Below are 24,966 nucleotides of genomic sequence, written 5' to 3' on the forward strand. Positions count from 1 at the left end.
ATGTCTGATATTTACACAACGCACACATACACTGCATATCAAATCTGCCGCCTTTTCAAACACTAACGTATTTTCCACCGTCGCAAACCTCAACTGTGCGCATGCGTCAGTGGAACCAGACGATAGGCTTAAATGTTTCCCGGCTTGACTGTTAAAGGCAGACGATTGGCTTTCCAGTGGGAGGGGCGGGACATGTTCATACAACCGCCATCTTTGGCGTTACGGGTTTTCCCTATATAGTTGTATTGAGGATTGAGTAAGTGGCATGTCTCTATAAATAGTGTCTGACAATAAGCAGTATTTAATATATCATGATGACTCACGAGTTGAGTATTTGCGCTAAATCTCACACAGATTCGACTTACACACGAACTTCTCCTGCAAAGTGAGTAAACATAATAACACGCCAGATTGGCTCGTGATTTGACAGCGTAACCCGACACTCTTGATTTTTACCCGCATTTGGCGTGTTATAGTGTGTTAATTTCAAACCCTGATTGGGAGAGTGACATTGAAGTTACAAGTTTCAAGTTTCCAATGTGCTTTACAACATCGGATCAAATAAATACTAGAAAAAGCAGTAGAAAACTTATTTCACGATTAAAATCAGACACAATTTTCAAACTAAATAGCAAAACAACACTCGGGTTGGCGGGTGTTAATCTCAAGCCCTGATCACAGATATTCCTCGAGATCTTCACACGAGTGTGTGTCACGATACCTCCGTGAGCATGATGAGCCCCACGAGGAAGGACACGACGGCCACGGCCAGGATCAGCAACTCTCTGCGGTTCTTCCGGCGGAAGAAGGTCGGGTACATGTCCACCATAGCGGTGACCAGACTCTCCACACACACGAACTGCAGAAGAGGAACAACACACACACACACTCTGACTCAATGCTGCGCTTCATGTGGACCATTGATGCTTAATAGACACTAATTATTTATTGCTTCAGACACACACTCTCACACACACACACACACACACACACACACACTCACTCACTCTCTCACACACACACACACACACACACTCACTCACTCTCTCACACACACACACACACACACACTCACTCACACTAACTCACACTCTCTCACACACACACACACTCTGACCCAATGCTGCGCTTCATGTGGACCATTGATGCTTAATAGACACTAATTATTTATTGCTTCAGACACACACTCTCACACACACACACACACACACTCACTCTCTCTCTCTCTCTCTCTCTCTCTCTCTCTCTCACACACACACACACACACACACACACACACACACACACACACACACACACTCATTCACTCACTCACTCACTTACACACACTCACACTCTCACACACACACACTCACAGACACACTCACTCACACACTCATTCACTTACACACTCGCACACACACACACTCACAGACACACACTCACTCACACTCTCTCACACACACACACACACACACACACACACACACACACACACACACACACACACACACACACACACACACACACACTCACTCACACTCCCTCACACTCTCTCACTCACACACACACACACACACACACTCACAGACACACACACACACACACACACTCACTCACTCATTCACTCTCACACACACACACACACACACACACACACACACACACACACACACACACACACACACACACACTCACTCACTCATTCACTCACTCACTTACACACACACACACACACACACTCTCTCACACACACACACACACACACACACTCACAGACACACACACACACACAAACACACTCACTCACTCACACACACACACACACACATACCTGTATACTCACTCACTCACTCTCTCACTCACACACTCTCACTCACTCACACTCACACAAACTCTCACACTCTCTCACACACACACACACACACACACACACACACACACACACACACACACACACACACACACACACACACACACACATACACATACACATACACATACACTCACACACACTCACACACACACACACACACACACACACACACACACACACACACACACACACACACACATAATTACACTGTATGCACACATTTGAATCAGGAATACGCACAAAATAAAATGCTGAAAGAGTGTATAGTGGAGTCTCACACCTGACTGTCCAGCCCCAGCAGGACGATCATGAGGAAGAAGAAGCAGGCCCAGAGCGGAGAGAAGGGCATCATGGACACGGCCCGCGGATACGCGATGAACGCCAGACCAGGACCTGAAAGAGACCATGCAGAAGAACACAAGACAAATATCAGCATAGAAACTTGACCAAAACTTTTGTGACATTTATTTATGACAGATTCTCTTTAATATGTGATTTGTTTGGTTGAATGTAAATGTTCATCATATAGAGCAGCAAATCTGTGAATTGTGGTCTGAAACACGAACCCGTTCACATCTAGTGAGAAAAAACGATTAATCCGGCCTTGACACATCAACGGAAAAAGGTCATTTACAAAAAACGTGAATGTGTGCACTGGGACACACAGAGATTACACTGACTCTGAGGGATAAAGGGCAATCTCCTAAAAATACCTGATTGGAAAATCTTATGGTTTACAAATACAGCTTTAGCTTATTTAGCTTAGAGGCTTTATTTAGCTTGAAAGGAAAATTGTAATATACATACAGTACACACACACACACACACACACACACACATATACTGTATGCGCACATACATATAATATATGTATATATGTAATTTACAATTTTCCTTTCACGCTAAATAAAGCCTCTAGTAAACCTGACAATTTTGTATCAGATTTTATTTGGTTAAATTTTGGTACTATAAAATAAATATTTTTATATAAAATTATATTAAACTGTGTTTCTTATGGCTTATTGATTTTTACTAGCTATTTGTCTATTATTATTATTATTATTATTATTACTAATTTCAGGTATTGTATTAAGTATATATATTTTTATGCAAAATATAAAACTTGCAATTTTAATAAAACTTATATAAATTTTAATACAATTTTAATAAAACTAAATACAAAAATATAGATATTTAACATTATATAGATATACAGTTAAACAAATTGTATATAATATTTTATTATGGGTATTATATAAAAATATATATTTTTATATTAAATTAAATTAGCAATATATAATAGACAAAATATTATTATTTTTAAATACTATTATTATTAATATATATATATATATATATATATATATATATATATATATATATTCCTAATATAATTCAATACAAAAGTATATATTACCTTTGTTATAAATGTATTATTATAAAATATATCTTATACAATACTTATATATTATACAATATTATACAATACAATAATATATATTATACAATACCCATAATAAATTATTAAATAATATCTGTTTTATTGTGTAATAACGTTAGTTAATATAATATTTTAATGAATTATATGATGATTCTCTTTAAATAAGAGATTATATATATATAAACATGAAGCAGCACTCACCAGATTCTGCCACTTCTGAAATCGGGACGTTCTGTTCGTAAGACATGAAGCCAAGAATCGAGAAGATTGCAAATCCAGCAACAAAACTGGTTCCACTGTTCAGGAAACACAGGGCCAAAGAATCCCTAAAGACAGAAAACATTGTGTGTTATGAAACAGTGTCTGCAAAAACATCTGAAGTGGATCAAAAAAGTTGTCCTGGTATTGTTCAAAATGCATGTATAACTTTGATGAAAGCTTTTGATCCGCTTCAAATGTTTACTCTTGTATTAAAGCAATTTAAAGTGATCAGATTTCAAAAGTGAAACCATATGGACATGATGAATCGCAGCGCCACATATTAATCAAGTTTGTGACTTTTATATTACTTGCAGTGTATTATAAAAGGATAGAGCTGCGCTGGTCTCAGCTGAGAATGAGATCAGGCAATAATATCTATATTATCTAACATGGGTTGGGAACCGAGACCCGAATCTTATTCAGAACCGGTTCTGTTTTTTGGAATTTGGAATCAAATGATTCTAATGAGTCATTTAGTGAATCAATCACATAGTTTGGATTAAATCAGTGTTAGTGACTCGTTATCATTATAGTAAAAGATACACATCATGCGTTTTGTCAGTGGTATCTATCTAGTATTGATGTTTAATAGATCATTAACACAAATAAGAGCTGATAATGAATGTTGCATGTTTTCTCACCGGTAGCAGTTGTTGTTGTATTTGTTGTAGCTCCCGAGCGCGGTCAGGCAACCCAGACAGATTGCGTACGAGAAGAAGATCTGCGTGCCTGCGTCCATCCACACCTCAAAACACAAAAACACATCTTATACTTTTTAAAACAACTTTAATATACTGATGTACAGCAAAATAAATAGAGAAAATAAAAGTCCTTATTATTTGTTAGGCATCCATCTCTTATTCTCTTATTGTGCTCTCTAGCTTTTTGGATTCTCATGATTGCATGTTATTTTTTTATTTTATTTTTCTATTTATATATGTTCGGCACTTTGGGTCTACTGTTAATATTATTATTACATTTTGGGTATTATATAACATATAGATTTTTTATATAAAAAAATTATTTGCAAGTCTAGTATACTTGCCAATTTTGTATTATATAATTAATAAAACATACATAATTTATATTATATACATATTAGGGCTGTGAAAGATTAATCGCGATTAATCAAATCCAAAAAAAAAGTCTGTGTTTACATAATATATGTGTTTGCACTGTGTATAATTATTTTATATAAATAAACACACATGCATGTATATATTTAAGAAATATTTGCATGTATATACTGTATATATATATATATATATATATATATATATATTTATTATATTATATTATATTATATATAAATATAAATATTTTATATCTAAATAACATTTTTTTCTTAAATGTACACATGCATGTCTGTGTATTTATATATATAAAAAATAATTATACACAGTGCACACACATATATTATGTAAACACAAACTTTTATTTTGGATGCGATTAATTGCGATTAATATTTTCATAGCCCTAATACATATACAATAAACATTTTATTAATTTCATTTTATTTAATATTTTGGGTATTATACAAAATATATGTTTTATATAAAATTATATTACGCAATATATATATATATATATATATATAGCATTTAATATTTTATTTTGGGTATTATACAAAATATATATTTCGTATAAAATTATATTACAGAATATATATATAGTTATCTATCTATCTATATATATATATAGTAATAAAAAATTAATAAATTATTTATATAATAATAAAGTAAAATATAATATAAAATTAAACTTAAATGTAATTTAAAAAATGTAATTTAAAATAAATATATAAATATTTAATTTCAGGTATTATATAAAATAATTTATGAAAAATGGTAAAAAAAAAAATATATATATATATATATGTGACATAATTATCAGTTTAACTCATTTGGCTTTTTAGGTACGGTAATATGCTTGAATGGACAAGCTGAAAGACTAGAGCTGTTGTAGGATTCCTGTAACTTGTTTATTAGTCTTAAAGTCCTGAAACGAGTTTAGACACGATCTGTGAAAAACATGCTGACGGTAGTTTTGCTATTAGCCCATCAGTCAAACACTCTGACATCAATCCCAGCACTTTCTGTTGTTCGTAACTTCATCCGTTCACGTGCCGCCACAGGCGATGTGGATTATTAAAGCTCTTACGACACAAGATGCACAACGTGACACATGTACTGAACAAGACCGGTATAATATCTGTCCTATGTAAAATACTCTTTAGAGGACATATTTTCTGGTCTCTCCTGTGGGATTTTTTCAGTGTTTTGTCGTCCAGCAGGTGAAAAATCGTACTTCCAATCACTTAGTTTCTTCTTCATGTGTTCCTGGCTACAGAACTGGTGTTTTTCCACAGGGAAAATTCCTCACACTCCTTTAAAACCTCACATGTATCACCAGAAGTGTGCTGAAAACACCACTGATGTCCAAATAGAGACATAACCCTTCCAGAATTTCACCCATGATGCTTATACGTCTTTGGAGCCTTAAATCACCAATCTGACTAACTTTATCGGCTCAACGGTTCTCACAATTCAGAATTAAAATGTGTTATTAATGTAAATTCATGTTGATTTGAAAGAATCTGACCCATGATGGCCAGGTTTTTGGAGCCACAGATCAACGATTTTGTCAGGTTGTGTGCAGGTAGCTGAAGACGAGGATGCAGGAACTTCAAAGTAGTGGATTTATTTACAAAATAAACTCCAGGAACATTCAGGAACATAATAAAAAACTCCAGGAATTCAGAGACACAACCATACAAGGACGACGACCAACAAACACTGAGGGAAAACACAAGGTTTAAATGAACAGGGACTAATAGGATAATTAACTGAACACAGGTGAAGAAACTGAACACAAACGAGGAGCGGGAAAAACTAACAGGACTAAACCAAAATCACAAAGACAGGGGGAAACCAGATCACAAAATAGAACTTAAACACATAGAAACATGACAGATTTGACCAATTGTTCACATAAATCATAAAAAGACTGAGATTTTATAAATCTAAGACTAAAAACAGCAACGGTTATCTCTCAAATCTAACCAAACATGTCAGAAATTACCAAAAATATGTTTATTATGCATTTTTATTTGAGGCTGAAGTCAACAAATCTATCCTATAACATTTTACAAAATTAAAATGGCTTATAAATGCCACTTTTTAAACAATTTGATGTTCAAGTTCTGGTTGAAGGTTTCATTAATTTTGGCCTCATTTGCATATCTAAGAACGAAAGATGTCAAAACAGCAAATCCAACATTTACAGAATTATGAATGGGTTATGAATGTCGATTCATGTTGATTTAAAGAATATGACCCATTATAGCCAAGTTCATGTAAACCCACAAGAATTTGTTGAATTTCTATACATCTACGACCAAAAAAAGTAAATGGTTTATGTCTAAAGTCCAACCAAACATGCCTGTATTGACCAAAATAAGTTTATAATTAGTGATTGACCGATAATCAGCTTTACCGATATTTTCCCTGATGTTTATGAATTTTTCCATAATTGAGTATCGGTTTTGTTTTATCGGATTCATCGATAAATAGTGATAATTCTGTCCCAATTAAGCTTTTATTTAAGAGACACTTTAGAGACAGTGCATTTTATTTTTTGCACTCTTTCAGACCCCATTATTTATTGATGTAGAAGTGTGTTTTGTTATGAATGCAAGGTAGTGAAATTACAGAAATGACAGTATAGAAAATAAGTGTTAGAACAGTTTTGTTCAGTTCAGTGCTGTTATAACTGTCAAAAACAGAAATAATATATATATATATCGGTTCTGTATATCGGTTATCGGGATATAAACGTGCAAATAACCACAATCGTTATCGGTTATAAAAAGCCAATATCGGTCGATCTCTATTTCAACATGAAATCTTGTTGAATATCCTATAACACTTTACAGAATTAAAATAGCTTATGAAGGCCACTTTTATAGTTTTAGGAGCCTTAGATCACCGATTAAACAACTTTGTCCAAGCGTTTACTTAATCTGAAGATTTCATTAACGTTGGCCTCATTTGTATACATTTAAAGCCAAAAGATGTCAAAACAGCCATGAGTATCTCTCAAATCCAACTCTTGCAGAATTAAAATGGGTTATGAATGTCGATTCATGCTGATTTTATAGTATATGATCCATTATGCTCAAGTTTTTGAGCCTTAGATCACCGATTTGACCAACTTTGTACAACCGTTTACCGTTCTAGCTGAAGGTTTTTATACATTATCCTCGTTTTTATACATCTAATATTAACAAAAAATGTCTCTGAAATGCAGTCAAACATGCCCGTATTGACCAAAAAGAGGTTTTAATTCTTTTTATCTGAGACTGAAGTCAAAATGAAATCTTGTTGAATATCCTATATATTTAGGATAACACTAAATATATAACACTTTCACAATTTGAACCCAGTTTTAGAAGCCTTAGATCGCCAATTAACCAACTTTGTCTGACCATTTACAGTACTCTTCTAACTGAAGATGTCATTAATGTTGGCCTTATTTGTATACATTTAAAGCCAAAAGATGTCAAAACAGCCATGGGTATAAAATTTAGTTTAATTGGCCTCATTTTTATGCTTCTAAGTTGAAACGACGTCAATGCAATTTCTCAAATCCAACAAAAAATGCTCTTGTCGCTATACATAGATTTTCCAGAAGAGGTTTTAAGCGGTTCTTTCCGACGTTAAGGAATGCTGGGATACATCTGGGTGGCCGTCTCGTGGCCCGTTCTCAGATGTCACGTGGGTTTGGGGCTCTTCTTGTGACGCAGATGAGAAAATCGGATCAAAGGTCAAACGCACAGATGGACGCAATCAAAGAAGGACAGAAAACAACGTTCCCCTGCTGGGTGTCCCGCTCCGGGCCACTACTAGCACCTGGGTAGACAAATCACGTGACCTTTCGACTCGAGACACTGTGTGTTTAAGAGAAAACAATGCGCTTGCGGAATTACAAAACACACTTGTGGACTCAATATTCCTGTTGAATGCAAATATGATTTTTCAAAACCAACCTTTTGGTCTGCACTGTCCTTTTGCAAGTGAGGAGATTAATTAAAGTGCCTCTGTTATGCTGTTTTAAAGGTTCATCATTTTGTTTTTGATCTTCTATAATAGGCAGTGGTGGTCTTAACATAGAGGCATAGGCAGGCGGCTGCTTGGGGCCCCCTAACAGCGGTCGTAGTAGGGGGGCCCCCAACCAACCTAAAAAAAAATATATATATATATAGAAAAGAAAAAACCTGAAAAAGCCTCTTATCTTCGTGAACGCTTCAAAAGCATAGTAAATGTTATTAATATTCTTAAGAAATACGTTGAAATGTTAAAGTAGTAGTTAAAATGTCCAGTTCGTGGTTATCAGTCCCTACACATAACACCCCTTACTTTCTCAATGAAATGGACTAGCCCGTAACGGTGCGCGCCGAGGAGCGAAACGGCGAAAGATAAACACACAATGACAGGAGGACTGGGAAGTACACAACGAAGCAAGACGAGTCTAAACGCGAAAATGAAACGAAGTAACCCCAGCGGCTCAAATAAAAGGAAAAAGACGCCGATATGTATTTGGCAACTCTGCCAAAAAATTACAAACTTTTTTACGCCTTCTGTTAGGGATACATGCCACTACAGCAGCTGCAGTTAGATGTGAAGTGACGCTAGGTGAGGATAACGTGTATAACGTTACATCCTACAGAAAGGGCAAAAGTAAATATGACATTTATTTTGGGTTTTTGTGATGATTGTTTGAAGTTCGCGTAAATTAAAAGTTGTTATTTATATTTTTGAAGCCTAATAAATGTAAATTTTTCGGCTTTCAATTACACTGTCATGTTGGATGGCCATAATTAATGTTTAAAATTAGGGTGGAATAATTTGTATCCAGACATCAATAGCTGTATTAGTATCAGTGATTGGTCTACTGACCTTCATTCATAAAAAGATGCCATTAAACAAGTATTTAAAATATACTGTCTTTATGTTGTCTCTGCATTCATTTGTAGATTAGCTGTGAAATTAGTACATTATAAAATATATAAACTAGTATAAACATATAAAAATGTTTGTTTGTAGAATGTTTGAAATGTCAATCTCAAGTGCAATGCCGATTGCAACCTCCCTCACTCACTCATACAAAGTCAATTATTCATCTTGGCAATATTTGTATATGGCTAAAATAAGTAAATGGCTGTTTGTGGGGGTTTACCCTAACTACTTGTCTTGCTGGTTATATTGATATTGATTTGATCTTGAAAAAAAAAATAAACAGTGCTGGTTTTCCTGGCATTTTGGCAAAGACAGGTGTTATCTGAAACCGTATTCTCTGTTGTGTTCCATCATGACTATTAGTTTGTGTAGTGCTACACTTTGTGTGTTCTCAGCTTTCCATCTTCATTTGGAGAAAAGAAATGTATGCAGGGTTTAAAGGGGAAGGTTTTTTTCTCCTCTCCAACCTTTACTTCCCCGTAAATTAGCTTTCAGTCGGTAAATATTTTTTTGTTCTCTTTTAAAGATGGGATGAGGGGGCCCCCTTCGCTTTGGGCCCCCAATTTGCTAAATCCACCACTGATAATAGGTTCACCTGCATCCAAGGTCAAAAAACACTTTAATTTTCTCATAATATACAGTGCAGCGTCAGCTCATTTCAAGAGTCTGAAACGGTTTGTTAGAAGATTCAAGGTGTTTCTCAATGTCAAGGAAGGATCCTCGGAAGCCGTTATTTCGAGGATGCTACGTCATCGTCATCCGTCGAAGGACTGTTTCAATGTCGAGGATCCTCAGAATTTCAACCAACGACTGAGTCCTTCGTTCGGAAAATATCACATACACAGGAAAGGATGCATGTGTGTAGCCTTCGCGCTCTCAAATCACCCACAATCCTATGCGCCAGCTTTGCTATCTTGTTCAAAAAATAAAAAATGTCGGACGTTAGCGGAGTCGGAGCAATAACGGGGCAATATGCTTTTAAATGTCAGTATTTACGTTACCATACATTTGTTATAACCGTAGTGCATATAAGTAAAGTTTAACGTTTAAATGCCAGTACAAATTACTACCGTATTGATATTACAAATTATACAAATATATACAAATTACGTTATTGATGGCTAACTGAACCGGACCTGTCATTTAACAATTGTTAGCTTGGTTGCCGTCACCGGCATTTCTTTTATAAATAACTAGTTAAGTTGTACAAAGTACTTTAACATGGTTAGCAGAAGAGCATTCTTTTAAAAGAGCATTTAAAATCCTACCGACCCCAAAATTTTGAAAGGTAGTGTACATCACAACTTTTTTAATTTTTGCAGCGCCAAAAGCGGACCTTTTCACTGACGTAATGACGTGCACTTGCTAGCCTGTTCCATTTACGTGTTCTCCGAATGCTAAAGAGGAGCCTCGCCTAGCCTCTGAAGGAAATTACTTGGAAGGATCAATCCTGCTAAGGAAGTATCCTTGACATTGAGAAACGGCTTCAGTCTCTCTAAACCCTGCCTTTCTGAGAGCCTGCTCTGATTGGTCAGATGACCCAGTCTGTTGTGATTGGTCTACTCTGCTCTGATTGGTCAGAAGACCCAGTCTGTTGTGATTGGTCTACTCTGCTCTGATTGGTCAGATGACCCAGTCTGTTGTGATTGGTCTACTATGCTCTGATTGGTCAGATGACCCAGTCTGTTGTGATTGGTCTACTATGCTCTGATTGGTCAGATGACCCAGTCTGTTGTGATTGGTCTACTCTGCTCTGATTAGTCAGATGACCCAGTCTGTTGTGATTGGTCTACTCTGCTCTGATTAGTCAGATGACCCAGTCTGTTGTGATTGGTCTACTCTGCTCTGATTGGTCAGATGACCCAGTCTGTTGTGATTGGTCTACTATGCTCTGATTGGTCAGATGACCCAGTCTGTTGTGATTGGTCTACACTGCTCTGATTGGTCAGATGACCCAGTCTGTTGTGATTGGTCTACTCTGCTCTGATTGGTCAGATGACCGAGTCTGTTGTGATTGGTCTACTCTGCTCTGATTGGTCAGATGACCCAGTCTGTTGTGATTGGTCTACACTGCTCTGATTGGTCAGATGACCCAGTCTGTTGTGATTGATCTACTCTGCTCTGATTGGTCAGATGGCCTAGTCTGTAGTGATTGGTCTACTCTGCTCTGATTGGTCAGATGACCCAGTCTGTTGTGATTGATCTACTCTGCTCTGATTGGTCAGATGACCCAGTCTGTTGTGATTGGTCTAATCAGCTCTAATTGGTCAGATGACCCAGTCTGTAGTGATTGGTCTACTCTGCTCTGATTGGTCAGATGACCCAGTCTGTTGTGATTGATCTACTCTGCTCTGATTGGTCAGATGACCCAGTCTGTAGTGATTGGTCTACTCTGCTCTGATTGGTCAGATGGCCCAGTCTGTAGTGATTGGTCTCCTCAGCTCTAATTGGTCAGATGACCCAGTCTGTTGTGATTGGTCTACTCTGCTCTGATTGGTCAGATGACCCAGTCTGTTGTGATTGGTCTACTCTGCTTTGATTGGTCAGATGGCCCAGTCTTTTGTGATTGGTCTACTCTGCTCTAATTGGTCAGATGACCCAGTCTATAGTGATTGGTCTACTCTGCTCTAATTGGTCAGATGACCCAGTCTTTTGTGATTGGTCTACTCTGCTATAATTGGTCAGATGACCCAGTCTATAGTGATTGGTCTACTCTGCTCTAATTGGTCAGATGACCCAGTCTGTTGTGATTGGTCTACTCTGCTCTGATTGGTCAGATGGCCCAGTCTTTTGTGATTGGTCTACTCTGCTCTGATTGGTCAGATGACCCAGTCTGTTGTGATTGGTCAATTGCTTACAGCATGTCTCGGAATCAAAATGCCTATTACATATCTAAATTTCAGCTAGATTTTTCCGTATCAATTCCAGCGTGAGTCTCATCCTTTTGAAGTGCATCAAAGTGGATTCGCAGAAAACAGCGTCTTCTCGACATGAACAACATGAACCAAACTCTTCCAGTCTCAGATAAAACTACAATGTTTGATGGGAAAAGCAGACGCTGTTCACCACCAGCCAATGAAGATCACAGGCTGACATTATACAAATGTGTTACTTTGTTACATAGGAAAGTAAAAGTAAGTGAGACTGGAATTACTGACAACTCGTTTCAGAGTCAATTCTTTCTTTTAGGAGACAATAACTATTTGATCTTTAAAACTTAAGATATTCACTTTTATATGTTTTTGTGTTTTGTAGGACCTTTTGTAGTCACGAACAGCTAGATTACACACTACATGAAATTCGGAAAAAGCATAATGGGGCACTTAAAAATTTAATTATATTAAAAATAATAATAAAATAATATCAAATGTAAATAAATATGAACATATATAATTAAATATTACGATAACAAAAGTATTAAATAATAGTAATGTGAGTATAATGTCTTAAAGAGGTCAAACAGTTCCTTTCTAGTCATGACAAGTAGAATTTACATGTCAGGATTGTAGTAGTAAAGATGAAAAGCTGCGATACCTGCGGATCCGATAATCTTCCCAGGTCGGGATAAAGGTAGAACTGGATCCCACGGGACGCTCCCGGTAGCGTGACTCCTCTGATCAGTAAAATCAGCAGCATCGCATATGGGAAGGTCGCAGTGAAATACACCACCTGTTGGGTGACAGCAAAACAAAAAGGTACATTATTCTCAAAGTATTGGTTGAATCTGCTGAATAATTCTAATGAACTGATGGGGCAAAACTTGAAAGAAACCAACAGGTTTTGGTAACACTTTATTTTTTAACCCAAACGTTGGGTTATTTATTTTAACCCAACCGTTGGTTTACGCAGTGTTGGGAAAGTTCACTTTCTACATGAACTAGTTCAAAGTTCAGTTCACAAATTTTAAAATGAACAGGTTTTGGTAACACTTTATTTTACAGTGTCCTTGTTACATAAGTTACATGTACTTACCATAGTAATAACAGTAATTATATATTAAATATATAATTACACTGTAACAATGACACCTTAAAATAAAGTGTAACCCAGGTTTTTTGCACATGTACCTTGCCGGTGGATTTGACGCCTTTCCAGATGCAGAAATAACACATAACCCAGGCCAACAACAGACAGAGGACCAGATCCCAGTGCAGTGTTCCCATCTCCTCCATCCCAGAGGAGATCCGTAAAACCCTCCGTCTACAGAGACACAAAAATCAGCTGAAGTCTCCTTCAAATCACGTTTACTTGGTTAGTTGGACAAGTTTCAGGATCAGGTGACATAATATTGGGCATAATATTTGGGTCAAATAGGGAGAAACCCAACCGTTGGGTTAAAATTTTGATTAAAAACTTGGGTACATAGAGCTGGGTTCGTCTATATTTGACCCAAATTTGGGTTGAAACAACCCAGCATTTTTTTAGAGTGCATAAACTTGGGAATAGTTAGCCTGCTAGAAAGCGCTGATTTTCCAATAAAAGCTTTCTCCAAAGAATGGACAAGTTTATGTTTGATTTATCTTGAATGTTAAAGTCAAGAAACTTGAAGGTATTCAAGCAAAACATGTTTGAAGAAATGCAAAAAAGATAACTTTAAGTATTTGAGGTATTTTGAGATCTAAAAATTAAAAACAGCCCCAACAGGGAACGTTAATTCAAAGTTATCTGGTCTTTGTTAATGTTTATGGAATGTTTTTTTTTTTTTTTAAATGTTGCATGTTTTAGAATGTTCAAAGAACTTTCAAAACTAACGTTCCAATAATTTTTGAACAATGATAAAATGGAATATTTGGAATGACATTGAAGATGGTTGTAAAACGTACTCCCAAAACTCGATCACGGGCGATGTTGCGTTTTCAAGGTGACTTTGGTCAATGGAATCATTTCGTCTTTGGAATTCCATGCAGGAATCTGTGGAAAACAACAGATTGATGTTCTGGATCTATGCATTTCTGGAGGGAATTCATGACAACATGACTCATACGTCACCTGTGTTCCAGGTGTTGTTGCAGGACGACCACGGCAGATCCCAGGTGAAGGAGAAGGAGAGATAAAATATTCCCCAGGCCAAAACTATGATATAGTAGAAGTTCAGCAGAGCCACAATCACCTGAGTGGCGTATCCGATGCCTACAGCCGAGAAAGACCCTTCGTGAGTGACATCATCTTATGTTGTAGAAATAATGTCACTTCATGATTTTTTTTAAATTAATCATTTTTAAATAGAATCAAAATCAATGTTTTTGTTGCAAACTAAAAATACTAAAATCATTTTCTGTAATTGAAATAAAGCTGGAATAAAATAAAATTAAAATGTCATTTGAAAAACTTAAACTTAGGAAACCGAAAAGAAAATTGGAAATGTTGCCCTGTAACTGTAATAAAATAAGTTTGTTGAGGTACTAAAACTACTGAAATTAAAACTGAAACAAACAAATAATTATTATATTTTTTAATTAAATAAAAATGTTATATAAAAAAAATGTTAAATAAAAATGTGCACATTAAAGTTTTATAGCCTGGACTAAAATGAAAACTGAAAATATATAAATAAATGTAAAATACTATAACCGTATATAAATAATATAGAAACTAAATACTAAATATTTTGTGGTATTCAGTTATTTAAAAAATTAATACTATGAATATTAATTGAACAGTTTATGTAAAAGCTATAACATTGTTCTACAATTTTAATGGAAATACTAATACTATGTTTATACTATGCTAATTACGGTAGTTTATTTTTACCTTATATATGCTGAAAAAAAATGAAGTAGTATTTACTTTGAAACAATTTTCACTCATAAATCACTAGTAAATTTCACAAATAATTATGAAGAAGTGCCATTGAATTAAAACTAAATAAAATATTTTCTTGTAAAATGTCTTCCAATATTCCAAATTGTATTATAAATATAATAATAATTAAATCTGTTTTATTTACAAATTACATTTTTTTTTACAGTGCATCTAAACAAATCCCGTTTTTTACAGTAAATAAATGAAAAAATATTAAAATAAATGAATAAAATTTGATTTAAATAAATAATGTAAATAAACTGTATTATAAATGTAATAATAATTAAATCTGTTTTATTTACAAATTCGATTTTTTTTACAGTGCATCTAAAAAAATCACGTTTTTTAAAGTAAATAAATGAAAAAATATAAAAATAAATGAATAAAATTTGATTTAAATAAATAATGTAAATAAACTGTATTATAAATGTAATAATAATTAAATCTGTTTTATTTACAAATTCGATTTTTTTTACAGTGCATCTAAAAAAATCACGTTTTTTAAAGTAAATAAAAGAAAAAATATTAAAATAAATGAATAAAATTTGATTTAAATAAATAATGTAAATAAACTGTATTGTAAATGTAATAATAATTAAATCTGTTTTATTTACAAATTCGATTTTTTTTACAGTGCATCTAAAAAAATCACGTTTTTTACAGTAAATAAATGAAAAAATATTAAAATAAATGAATAAAATTTGATTTAAATAAATAATGTAAATAAACTGTATTATAAATGTAATAATAATTAAATCTGTTTTATTTACAAATGCGATTTTTTTTTACAGTGTATCTAAAAAAATCACGTTTTCTTTTTTACAGTAAAAAAAAAACATGGAATTTTTAATTGCCTCTTGAAATCTTCATTGCGTCAAAGAACAAATAAGTAACATGTGGAGTTATATTGAAACGGTTCAGACGAGAACTGATGCTTGACCTTCAAACAGCGGGCTGATCTTCCTCCAGCATGTGATTCCTCCCTGGCTGGTGAACTGACCCAGAGAGATCTCCAGGAAAAACACGGGAATACCGCAGGTGAAGAGGAAGATCAGGTAGGGAATGAAAAACGCACCTGGAAGAGGATGATGACATCAATCATGAGGAGAATCTGAGCACAGTTTGAAGCTCTAGAGGAAAAACGTGTGTGATTACTGCACAGTAAAAAACGTCGGGTTATTTTTTAACCCAACCGTTGGTTTACGCATGTTGGGTCATTTTGTTGGGTTATCTTTCAAATTTGTTGGGTTATTCGTCCTTGGGTTATTTTTAACCCAACAATATTAAGTGAGTGCATGGGCTCTTTTTCTCAGGAGAAACATCTGAGAATCTGAAGACTTCAGCGAACGTTCGAAATGTTTCCAAAGGCCCAAACATCTCTGCATGGTCACACGCTACGAGCTGATCAAACAACAGCTGTGACCTTTCACCTTCTGAACTGGTAAGACTTTCATCAGCCCAACAGTCGGATCAATAGGTCAGTTTCACAAACACCTGGCAAACATTAAAAGCGTTCGGGATCTAGAATGTCAATCCTTATCAAAACCTCAACGCAGGATCCTCTATACCAGGGTCTACAAACTGGTTTAGAGAAAAACAGTGTAGAAAAAAAGTTATAATAAATAAATAATAAAAATCTAATCAAACTAGCTAAATAAATACATTTAGAAATAAATAGACACATTTGATTAAAATAAATAATAAATTGATAAATTGATAAAACAAATAAAGATTACAAATATTTTTTATTTTATTTAAATACATAAATAATACATTATTAAATATGATTTCAATAAATACATTTATTAGAATTAATACATATATTTATTAATATAAAAATATAAAAATAAAGGAATAAAATTTGATTAAAAATAAATAAATAAATATTTAAATACATAACATTTGATTTGAATAATTAATAAATTAATATATCAGATTTAAATAAATTGATTGATTACAATATATGAAAATATTGTAATAAATTAATACAATTTTTACATAAATAATGTAAATAAATTGTATTATAATGTAATAATTAAATGTATTATTTATTTACATTTTAACTTAGAAAAAAATAGTACATCTATATTTTAATTTTGAAAAAAATGGCACATCTAAAACAATAAATAAATGAAAAAATATCAAAATAAATTAATAAAATTTGATGTACATAAATAATGTAAATAAATTGTATTATAAATGTAATAATAATTAAATGTATTATTTATTTACATTTTAATTTTTAGAAAAATAGTACATCTATTTAACAGTACAATAGCGAGTAGAAAAAAGTCAAATAAATCAATAAAATTCAATTTAAATAATAAATACAGTATATATAAATAATACATCTAACAGTACAATAACTAAATATTTGTAAAAAAAATTATAATATAAAAATAAAAATTTTCACATATTTATAATAGACTATTAATTCAATCTTTATTAATGGAAATATATAGTTGTTTTTTTGCACATTGATGACCATACTTGGCATCTATACGATCGAAAACCCCTTGTCTAATCTATTTTTATCTTAGATAATCTGATATATGTAAGTTCAGTGAGTCTGGATGTGAAGAAGGGAAGCGTTCAGACACGTCCCACGTTCTCTCTTCTCCCTCTCCCGGAGGTGTGTGAATGAGTCAGGGATTCTCCGATTACACAAGATTTCAATCAGCACTAACACTGGACTGATGTTGACACACTGTTTACCTGTAAATCATAAAAGCTGACGGTGCAACGTAACACACACACACACAACTGCTGAGACCTTATCTGATTATATCTGTGGGAATTGCACCATGGTAATGTATATATTTTTAGACATGTACCACAGTAATTCCATGTTTTTAGATATATGCCATGATAACGCCTTACTATTTTAGACATGCACCATGGTAATACCACATTTTTGAACAACTAACATTACATTGTAATGTCATGTTTTTGGACATGCACCAAATTTTTGTACTATGTAGCCTACTATGTAAACATGTTTTGGACAAACATTTTTGGACATATATACTGGAATTGTATGATTTTTTCGGACATTTTTTTTACATTTATTCATTCATTTAGCTGACGCTTTTATCCAAAGCGACTTACAATTGCTATGTATGTCAGACGTCGCACGCCTCTGGAGCAACTAGGGGTTAAGTGTCTTGCTCAGGGACACATTGGTGTCTCACAGTGGATTCGAACCCGGGTCTCTCACACCAGAGGCATGTGTCTTATCCACTGCGCCATCACCACCCCATGTACTGTGTACTATGTACATATGTATGGTACTATGTATGGACATGTACTATGTATGGTAAATAATATGCTTTTGGACATGTGACATGTTACTTATATTCATGTACCATGATACTTATATGGAACTCCATTGCACTTCCTAAAATACCATGGTAGTACTATGGTACTTTTTGATGAATTTTTCTAAAAAAACATGTTTTTTATATCTACCATGGTAATGCTATATTTTATATGGCGATGAAGCATGGCATAATGTGAATTTTTAGACATGGTATCATAGTAACACCAGGTTTTTGCACATGGGTGCAAGTATTTTTTCAGGTACATGATAATTATTTAGTATCAGTCATTTTTTTTTGGGCCTCCTCACCTCCACCGTTCTTATAGCAGAGATACGGGAAGCGCCACACGTTTCCCAGTCCGATGATTTCTCCGGCCACCGAGAGGATAAACTCCAGCTTGTTGCTCCACTGTCCTCGTTCTGTCATCTTCACCTCGGCGTGCGGGACGATCTCCAGCGGCCGGTTCAGCCCGTTAGACGGGTCCATCTCTTTCTCTCCTGTAGAAATATAACAGTGTGTTTAGAAGAAGCTCGTGACTGCTACAGTATGATGTAATCAGTCACTGTTTAATGCAGTTATAATCACATGCAATTAATCATTTGTGGTTAATTTGATCATTGAATAGTGTGATTAATTCAAACTAAATCTATTAAATGATTGACAGCAGTGTTTTCATTCATGATAAAAGACTCAAAGTTATTATCTGGTAAAACATGAAGATACGAGGCCACACCCATTCAGACCAGATCCTTTCATAAACCAGTCCGAACATAAAAGCCTGGCTGTTTGTGTAAACACAGTGAACCCACTCAATTCCATGCATATTATTGCTTGTTTTGTCATGATGTTTGTAACTGTTGCATTCAGAAGCCACAAAATGACTGATCTGTTTATGGCTTAATACAAATACAGCATGTGAAAAAACTCACAAGGACATAAAGGCCCTTCACTAAACTTAATATAAAATACATTTAGGCTAAAAAAACACTCACATTGCAACACCTTAGCAGCTGCATAGCAACACACAAAAAACTCTTTTGCATTCTAAACAACCACATAGCAACATAATAAAAACACTCAGGACTCCTTAACAACAACATAGCAACAACCTAGCAACACACAAAACAATATTTACTGTTGAATGCTTTTGCATGCTTCTGCATAGCAACATGTTAAAACACTCAAGACTCCTTGACAACTACATAGCAACACCCTAGCAACAGCATAGCAACATAATAAAAACACTCAGGACTACGTAACAACCGCATAGCAATACCCTAGCAACTGTTTAGCAACATGTTAAAACACTCAAGACTCCTTAACAACCACATAGCAACACCCTAGCTACTGCCTAGCAACATGCAAAACAACACTTACTGTAGAATGATTTTGCACCTGCTTAGCAAGATGTTAAAACCCTCAAGACTTTAACAAACACATGGCAACACCCTAGAAACTGCATAGCAACATGTTAAAACACTCAAGATTGCTTAACATCCACATAGCAACATCCTAGCAACGGTATAGCAACACACAAAACAATTCCTGCCACAGAATGTATTTGCAACTGCGTAGCAACATATTAAAACACTCAAGACTCCATAACAACCACATGGCAACCACCTTAGCAACTGCATAGCAACATGTTAAAAACACTCAAAACACCTTAACATCCACATAACAACACCCTAGCAACTACATAGCAATCTGTTAAACCCCTCAAGCCTCCTTAACATCCACATAACAACACCCTAGCAACTGTATAGCAACACACAAAACAACTCTAACTGTGGAATGCTTTTGCAACTACAAAATAACATATTAAACCCCTCAAGCCTCATTAACAACCACAAAGCAACACCCTAGCAACTGCATAGCAACATGTTAAAAAACACTCAGAAGACCGTAGCAATGACATAGCAACACCTTAGCAACTACGTAGCAAGACACAAAACAACTCTTACTGTCGAATGCTTTTCTAACTGCATTGCAACACCTTAGCTTCTGCATAATATGCAAAATAACTCTTACTGTGGAATGCTTTTCTAACTGCATAGCAACACCTTAGCTTCTGCATAATATGCAAAATAACTCTTACAATAGAAAACTGCATAGATTAGCAACATGATCAAAACACTCAAGACTCCTTAACAACCACATAGAAACTGGAAAGCAACATGTTCCAAAAACACTCAGGACAGCAAATATCTAAAAATGACTATGCACTGAAATTTGTACTGCTTCTCCTTTTGTCATCTCCGTGTTATGTAAATAATGACAGCACTTACTATCCCCGTTCTAGAGAGCATTATTGGAGACGGCATCACATGACCCCATGCATGCCACGATAGTGACAGATCACACGAGCATTGTGGGATACGGCTATCCAACACCCAGCACTGCTGAATAGACTCTCTCTGTGTGCGAAACAGAAGACTCACACACTGTGTTCATATCTGTCAGCTTGAATTAACGAGTCGGACTCATCTGTGTGTTTCAGTAGTACAAATCAAAGACATTAAACAATTCTGTCATCATTTAGCCGTAATGGCTTTCCTTCTTACTCGGAACACAGAAGGAGATGATTTGCTGAATGTCCAGGCTATTGTACATCCAGTGAAAGAACTTTTATGTCGTTGTTTTAAATACATTTCAGCACATTTTCACTGAACAACTCCGGTGTAAAATGATCTGAGTCCTGAAAAAAAACCAGCTTCAACACTGTAAAAAAAAATGTAATTTTTAAAGTTGTAATCACAACTTTTTACTTTTGTCAAATCAACTTTTAATTAATGTGGTTCAGATAACATCATATTTTAAGTTTCTATTGATTAAGCCAATATCCTTCATTGCATTAAAGGTGCAGTGTGTGATTTTTAGCGTCATCTAGTGGTGAGGTTACGAATTGCAACCAACAGAAGTTACGGTGGCCGTCTGAGACAGCAGAGAGTAGCCAGTTCAGCAATGAGGTTTCTTTAAAAGGATAAATCTAATTATGTTTACTTAATTATTCAGTAAAACTGCTCATTCTAAGGTAATACAAATATAACGGTTCATTAAGTAAGGTCTTTATACACCACTGAAAACTTATTTTTCAAGGTAATGAAAAAATGCGTTCTGTAGCGCTGTGTGTTCGCTGTCGGCTACGCTAGAAACATGACCACACAATATGTCGACCTCCATAGAAGGGGGCGCCCGCGGTTATGGAGATATAAATGTCTCATTCTAAGGTAATAAAAACATAACGGTTCATTATGCAAGGTCTTTATACACCACTGAAAACATAGTTATGGATCTTATATTGCATTTCTATCAATAGATCCTCAGAAATATTACACATTGCACCTTTAACTCAATTGTTTAATTTCAATGACCTAAAAATTTTAAGGCAACCAGGTAACTTACCTTTTTAAGTTAAACCAACAATAATGTTTTACAGTGAAGGAATCAGAAAATCCCAGGTTAATCAGAGGGACAAAAGTCTGTTCAACACGCTTGAGGTTTCCAACATCAAGCATGCTGGACGTCCCGCAGAGTCAGAGGCCTTGAGAATGTGCTCTTTTTCTTTTGCAGAAACAGGAGGGGGAAGTGCCAGTGTCACAGTCGTCAGTGAAAACTGAACAGCATTACCAGACTGGTAAAAATAGACTCTTGCATTAACAAGACACCTGAAGGAATGAAGGACTGGCAGCATGAGGCAGAACAGACTTCTGATTTGTTTGGTAGACGAGGCGGTTTGATCTCAGTTTACTGACGTTTTCACTAGGCCAGAGATGAGATCACACATTAGTCCTATAGAGCTGAGCTTCTGAGGGCCGTTTAGGACAGAAATATTACAAACAAATCTCATTATTATCTCAGTTGTTTCTCAATAAAATTTGGAAGGACTGCAATCAGGGTTTCTGTTTAAGTCTCCTACCTCTCAGATTGTTCTCCTTAGAAAAACACCACGTGTGACCTCAAGACTTTCATAGAATAGAATTGAATAGAATTGAATTGAATAGAATACCATTTTTTGTCATTCCACAGTATACAATGAAATTTAGTGTTTCTCCTCAGTGGTATACGCTTACATAAAACATACAGAATCATACAAACAGATATCGACAAGAAAATTTTTGAAAAATAGAAATATTCAGTAAAAAGCTGTGATATTATTAAACAGCCCCATTACTTAATATGTATATTCCCCCCGTTTTACATTCTGACGTATTTCAGAATATATATCTAAAACATGTCAAATCATGCTCAGATTTTCTACAAAACCAAGATTTATGCTGGAAAAAACTCTTTAGTATCTCAATTGTTTCTCCTAGATCTCAAAGAGATTAAATAGAGACCAAATTGAGTTTCTGCTTAGGTCTTCTGCTTCTCAGATTGTTCTCTTTGAGAAAAAACACAGTAACTCCTTTATACTATAGGATTGATCTCAATAATGTCTCAAACTCTGCTCAGATTTCCCAAAGGTACAGTAACAAAGGAAAGAAGAACGGCACATAGATCTCTTTAATATCTCAACTGTTTCTCGACACTTTAATAAAACTAAACGGAGAGCTTGCTGAAGTCTCCTGCTTCTCAGATGTTTCTCATGAGAAAAGAAACGCCTACTTATCTCACCTACATATCATCTCTGGAGTTTCAAAAGAGATCTCAAACGTTTCCCAAACTGTGCTCAGAATTCCCAAAGATACAAAAGTTAGGAAGAACGATGCACAGATCTCTTTAATATCTCGACTGTTTCTCCCAGACAGCAATGAGATGCTGTTTCTCAAGTGTTTCTCATGAGAAAATAACCAATTAATCTGTAGAATTTCAAAAGAGATCTCAAAAAATTCTCAAACTCTCCTCAGATTTTTCAAAGATACCAAAGAAAAACTCAACATAGACCTCTTTAATGTCTCGACTGTTTCTCGTAGGCACCAATAAGACACAAAAAAACCCTGCTAATCTCACATATATCATCTCTAGAGTTTCAAGATATCTAAAATGTCTCAAACTCTGCTCACATTGCCCAAAGATACCAAATAAAAATAAAAACTCAACATAGATCTCCTTAATGTCTCACATGAATAAACGCAAACGGACCCGCTGAAGTCTCCTACTTCTCCTGAGGAAAAAACCCTGGCAATCTCACATTTATCATCTCTAGAGTTTCAAGAGATCTCAAAAGTCTCAAACTCTGCTGTCTAGGAGAAACAGTTGAGATTACAGAGATACTTGTGCCGTTCTTCTTTCCTTTTGCATGTTTGGAAATTCTGAGCAAAGAGCTTAAAATGTCGAGCAAAATGGACTTCAAAAGAGATCTCAGAAATGTCTCAAATTCTGCTCAGATTTCCCAATGATATAAAAGGAAAATATAAACTGATCACTTTAATATCTCAACTGCTTCTCCCCGACACAAATGAGATGCAAACTGACCTCTTGAAGTCTCCCGCTTCTCAGTTGTGTCTCCTGAGATAACGATTCTACTAATCTCACATTTTTCATAACTAGAGTTTCATAAGAGATCTCAAAAATATCTCAAACTGTGCTCAAGATAATAAAAGACTGCACTCAAAAGTGTCTCAAATTTATCTCAAAATCTCATGAGCTATGAACGAGCAACATCTGAGCAATAAAATCTGTGACATCCGACTACGATTTGGAGGATAAGAAATAAGCTCTCGGTGCAGGTAGATACTTGCAAAATACTGTCTTTACAAAAGCACGCTTGAATCTCTGCCATCTCTGCCACCTCAGTAAATTTCTCAAGTTGCTGACACAAAGCTGGAACTTACAGGCAAAAAGATTATTAAATAATCATCATATTACGGCACAGTCAATGTGGGGCCAAACGCCACAGGAGCGTTCATATATCACACGCATGTGTCAATCAAGGTCTTGGCAGCTTATTATTTGGATTCTTCACTATGGAGCTGATTTGTAAACATTTATTTCATGGGTGTAGCTGTTAACAATCAACAAATTGAAATTAATGAGTTTAATTTGTGCTTTTGCGGCTTATTGTTCAATTATACGAGCAGAATAACATATGTTGTGATGGGATATGTGGAAATCTGAACATGCAAGTGGAAAAATCCCAAAGGAACGAACTGCATAGCTGAAAACGTCTACATATATCACACAGTGACAGATTTGTGCAGATGCATGACTGAAATTCCTCATGCATCTGCATTCGATTTGAACACCTTTTTTACACAAAGGGGGAAAAAAATGAATCGCACATTTAGAATTAATGAAGTTGCTTTCCAGGTAATTGATTCTTCTTCT

The 24,966-nt window shown here is 35.0% G+C and overlaps 1 protein-coding gene across 1 annotated transcript in view; it reads right to left on the reverse strand.

Moving 5' to 3' along the window:
• slc6a13 (solute carrier family 6 member 13) overlaps positions 1 to 24,966 on the reverse strand; it is a 34,942-nt gene that overhangs the window by 8,351 nt on the left and 1,625 nt on the right. Inside the window, exons 2-11 of the mRNA XM_077209763.1 lie at positions 19,005 to 19,193; positions 16,317 to 16,451; positions 14,564 to 14,704; positions 14,398 to 14,485; positions 13,642 to 13,774; positions 13,109 to 13,243; positions 4,199 to 4,302; positions 3,498 to 3,622; positions 2,136 to 2,248; positions 722 to 859 (exon numbers count right to left, since the gene is read on the reverse strand). Of these exons, the coding sequence (XP_077065878.1) occupies positions 722 to 859; positions 2,136 to 2,248; positions 3,498 to 3,622; positions 4,199 to 4,302; positions 13,109 to 13,243; positions 13,642 to 13,774; positions 14,398 to 14,485; positions 14,564 to 14,704; positions 16,317 to 16,451; positions 19,005 to 19,193 (1,301 nt within the window). The remainder of the gene's footprint in view (positions 1 to 721; positions 860 to 2,135; positions 2,249 to 3,497; positions 3,623 to 4,198; positions 4,303 to 13,108; positions 13,244 to 13,641; positions 13,775 to 14,397; positions 14,486 to 14,563; positions 14,705 to 16,316; positions 16,452 to 19,004; positions 19,194 to 24,966) is intronic.

This window comes from Siphateles boraxobius, unplaced genomic scaffold (assembly GCF_051911475.1).
Source record: "Siphateles boraxobius isolate OS27281-9 unplaced genomic scaffold, OSU_SipBor_1 62, whole genome shotgun sequence".
NCBI lineage: Eukaryota > Metazoa > Chordata > Actinopteri > Cypriniformes > Leuciscidae > Siphateles > Siphateles boraxobius.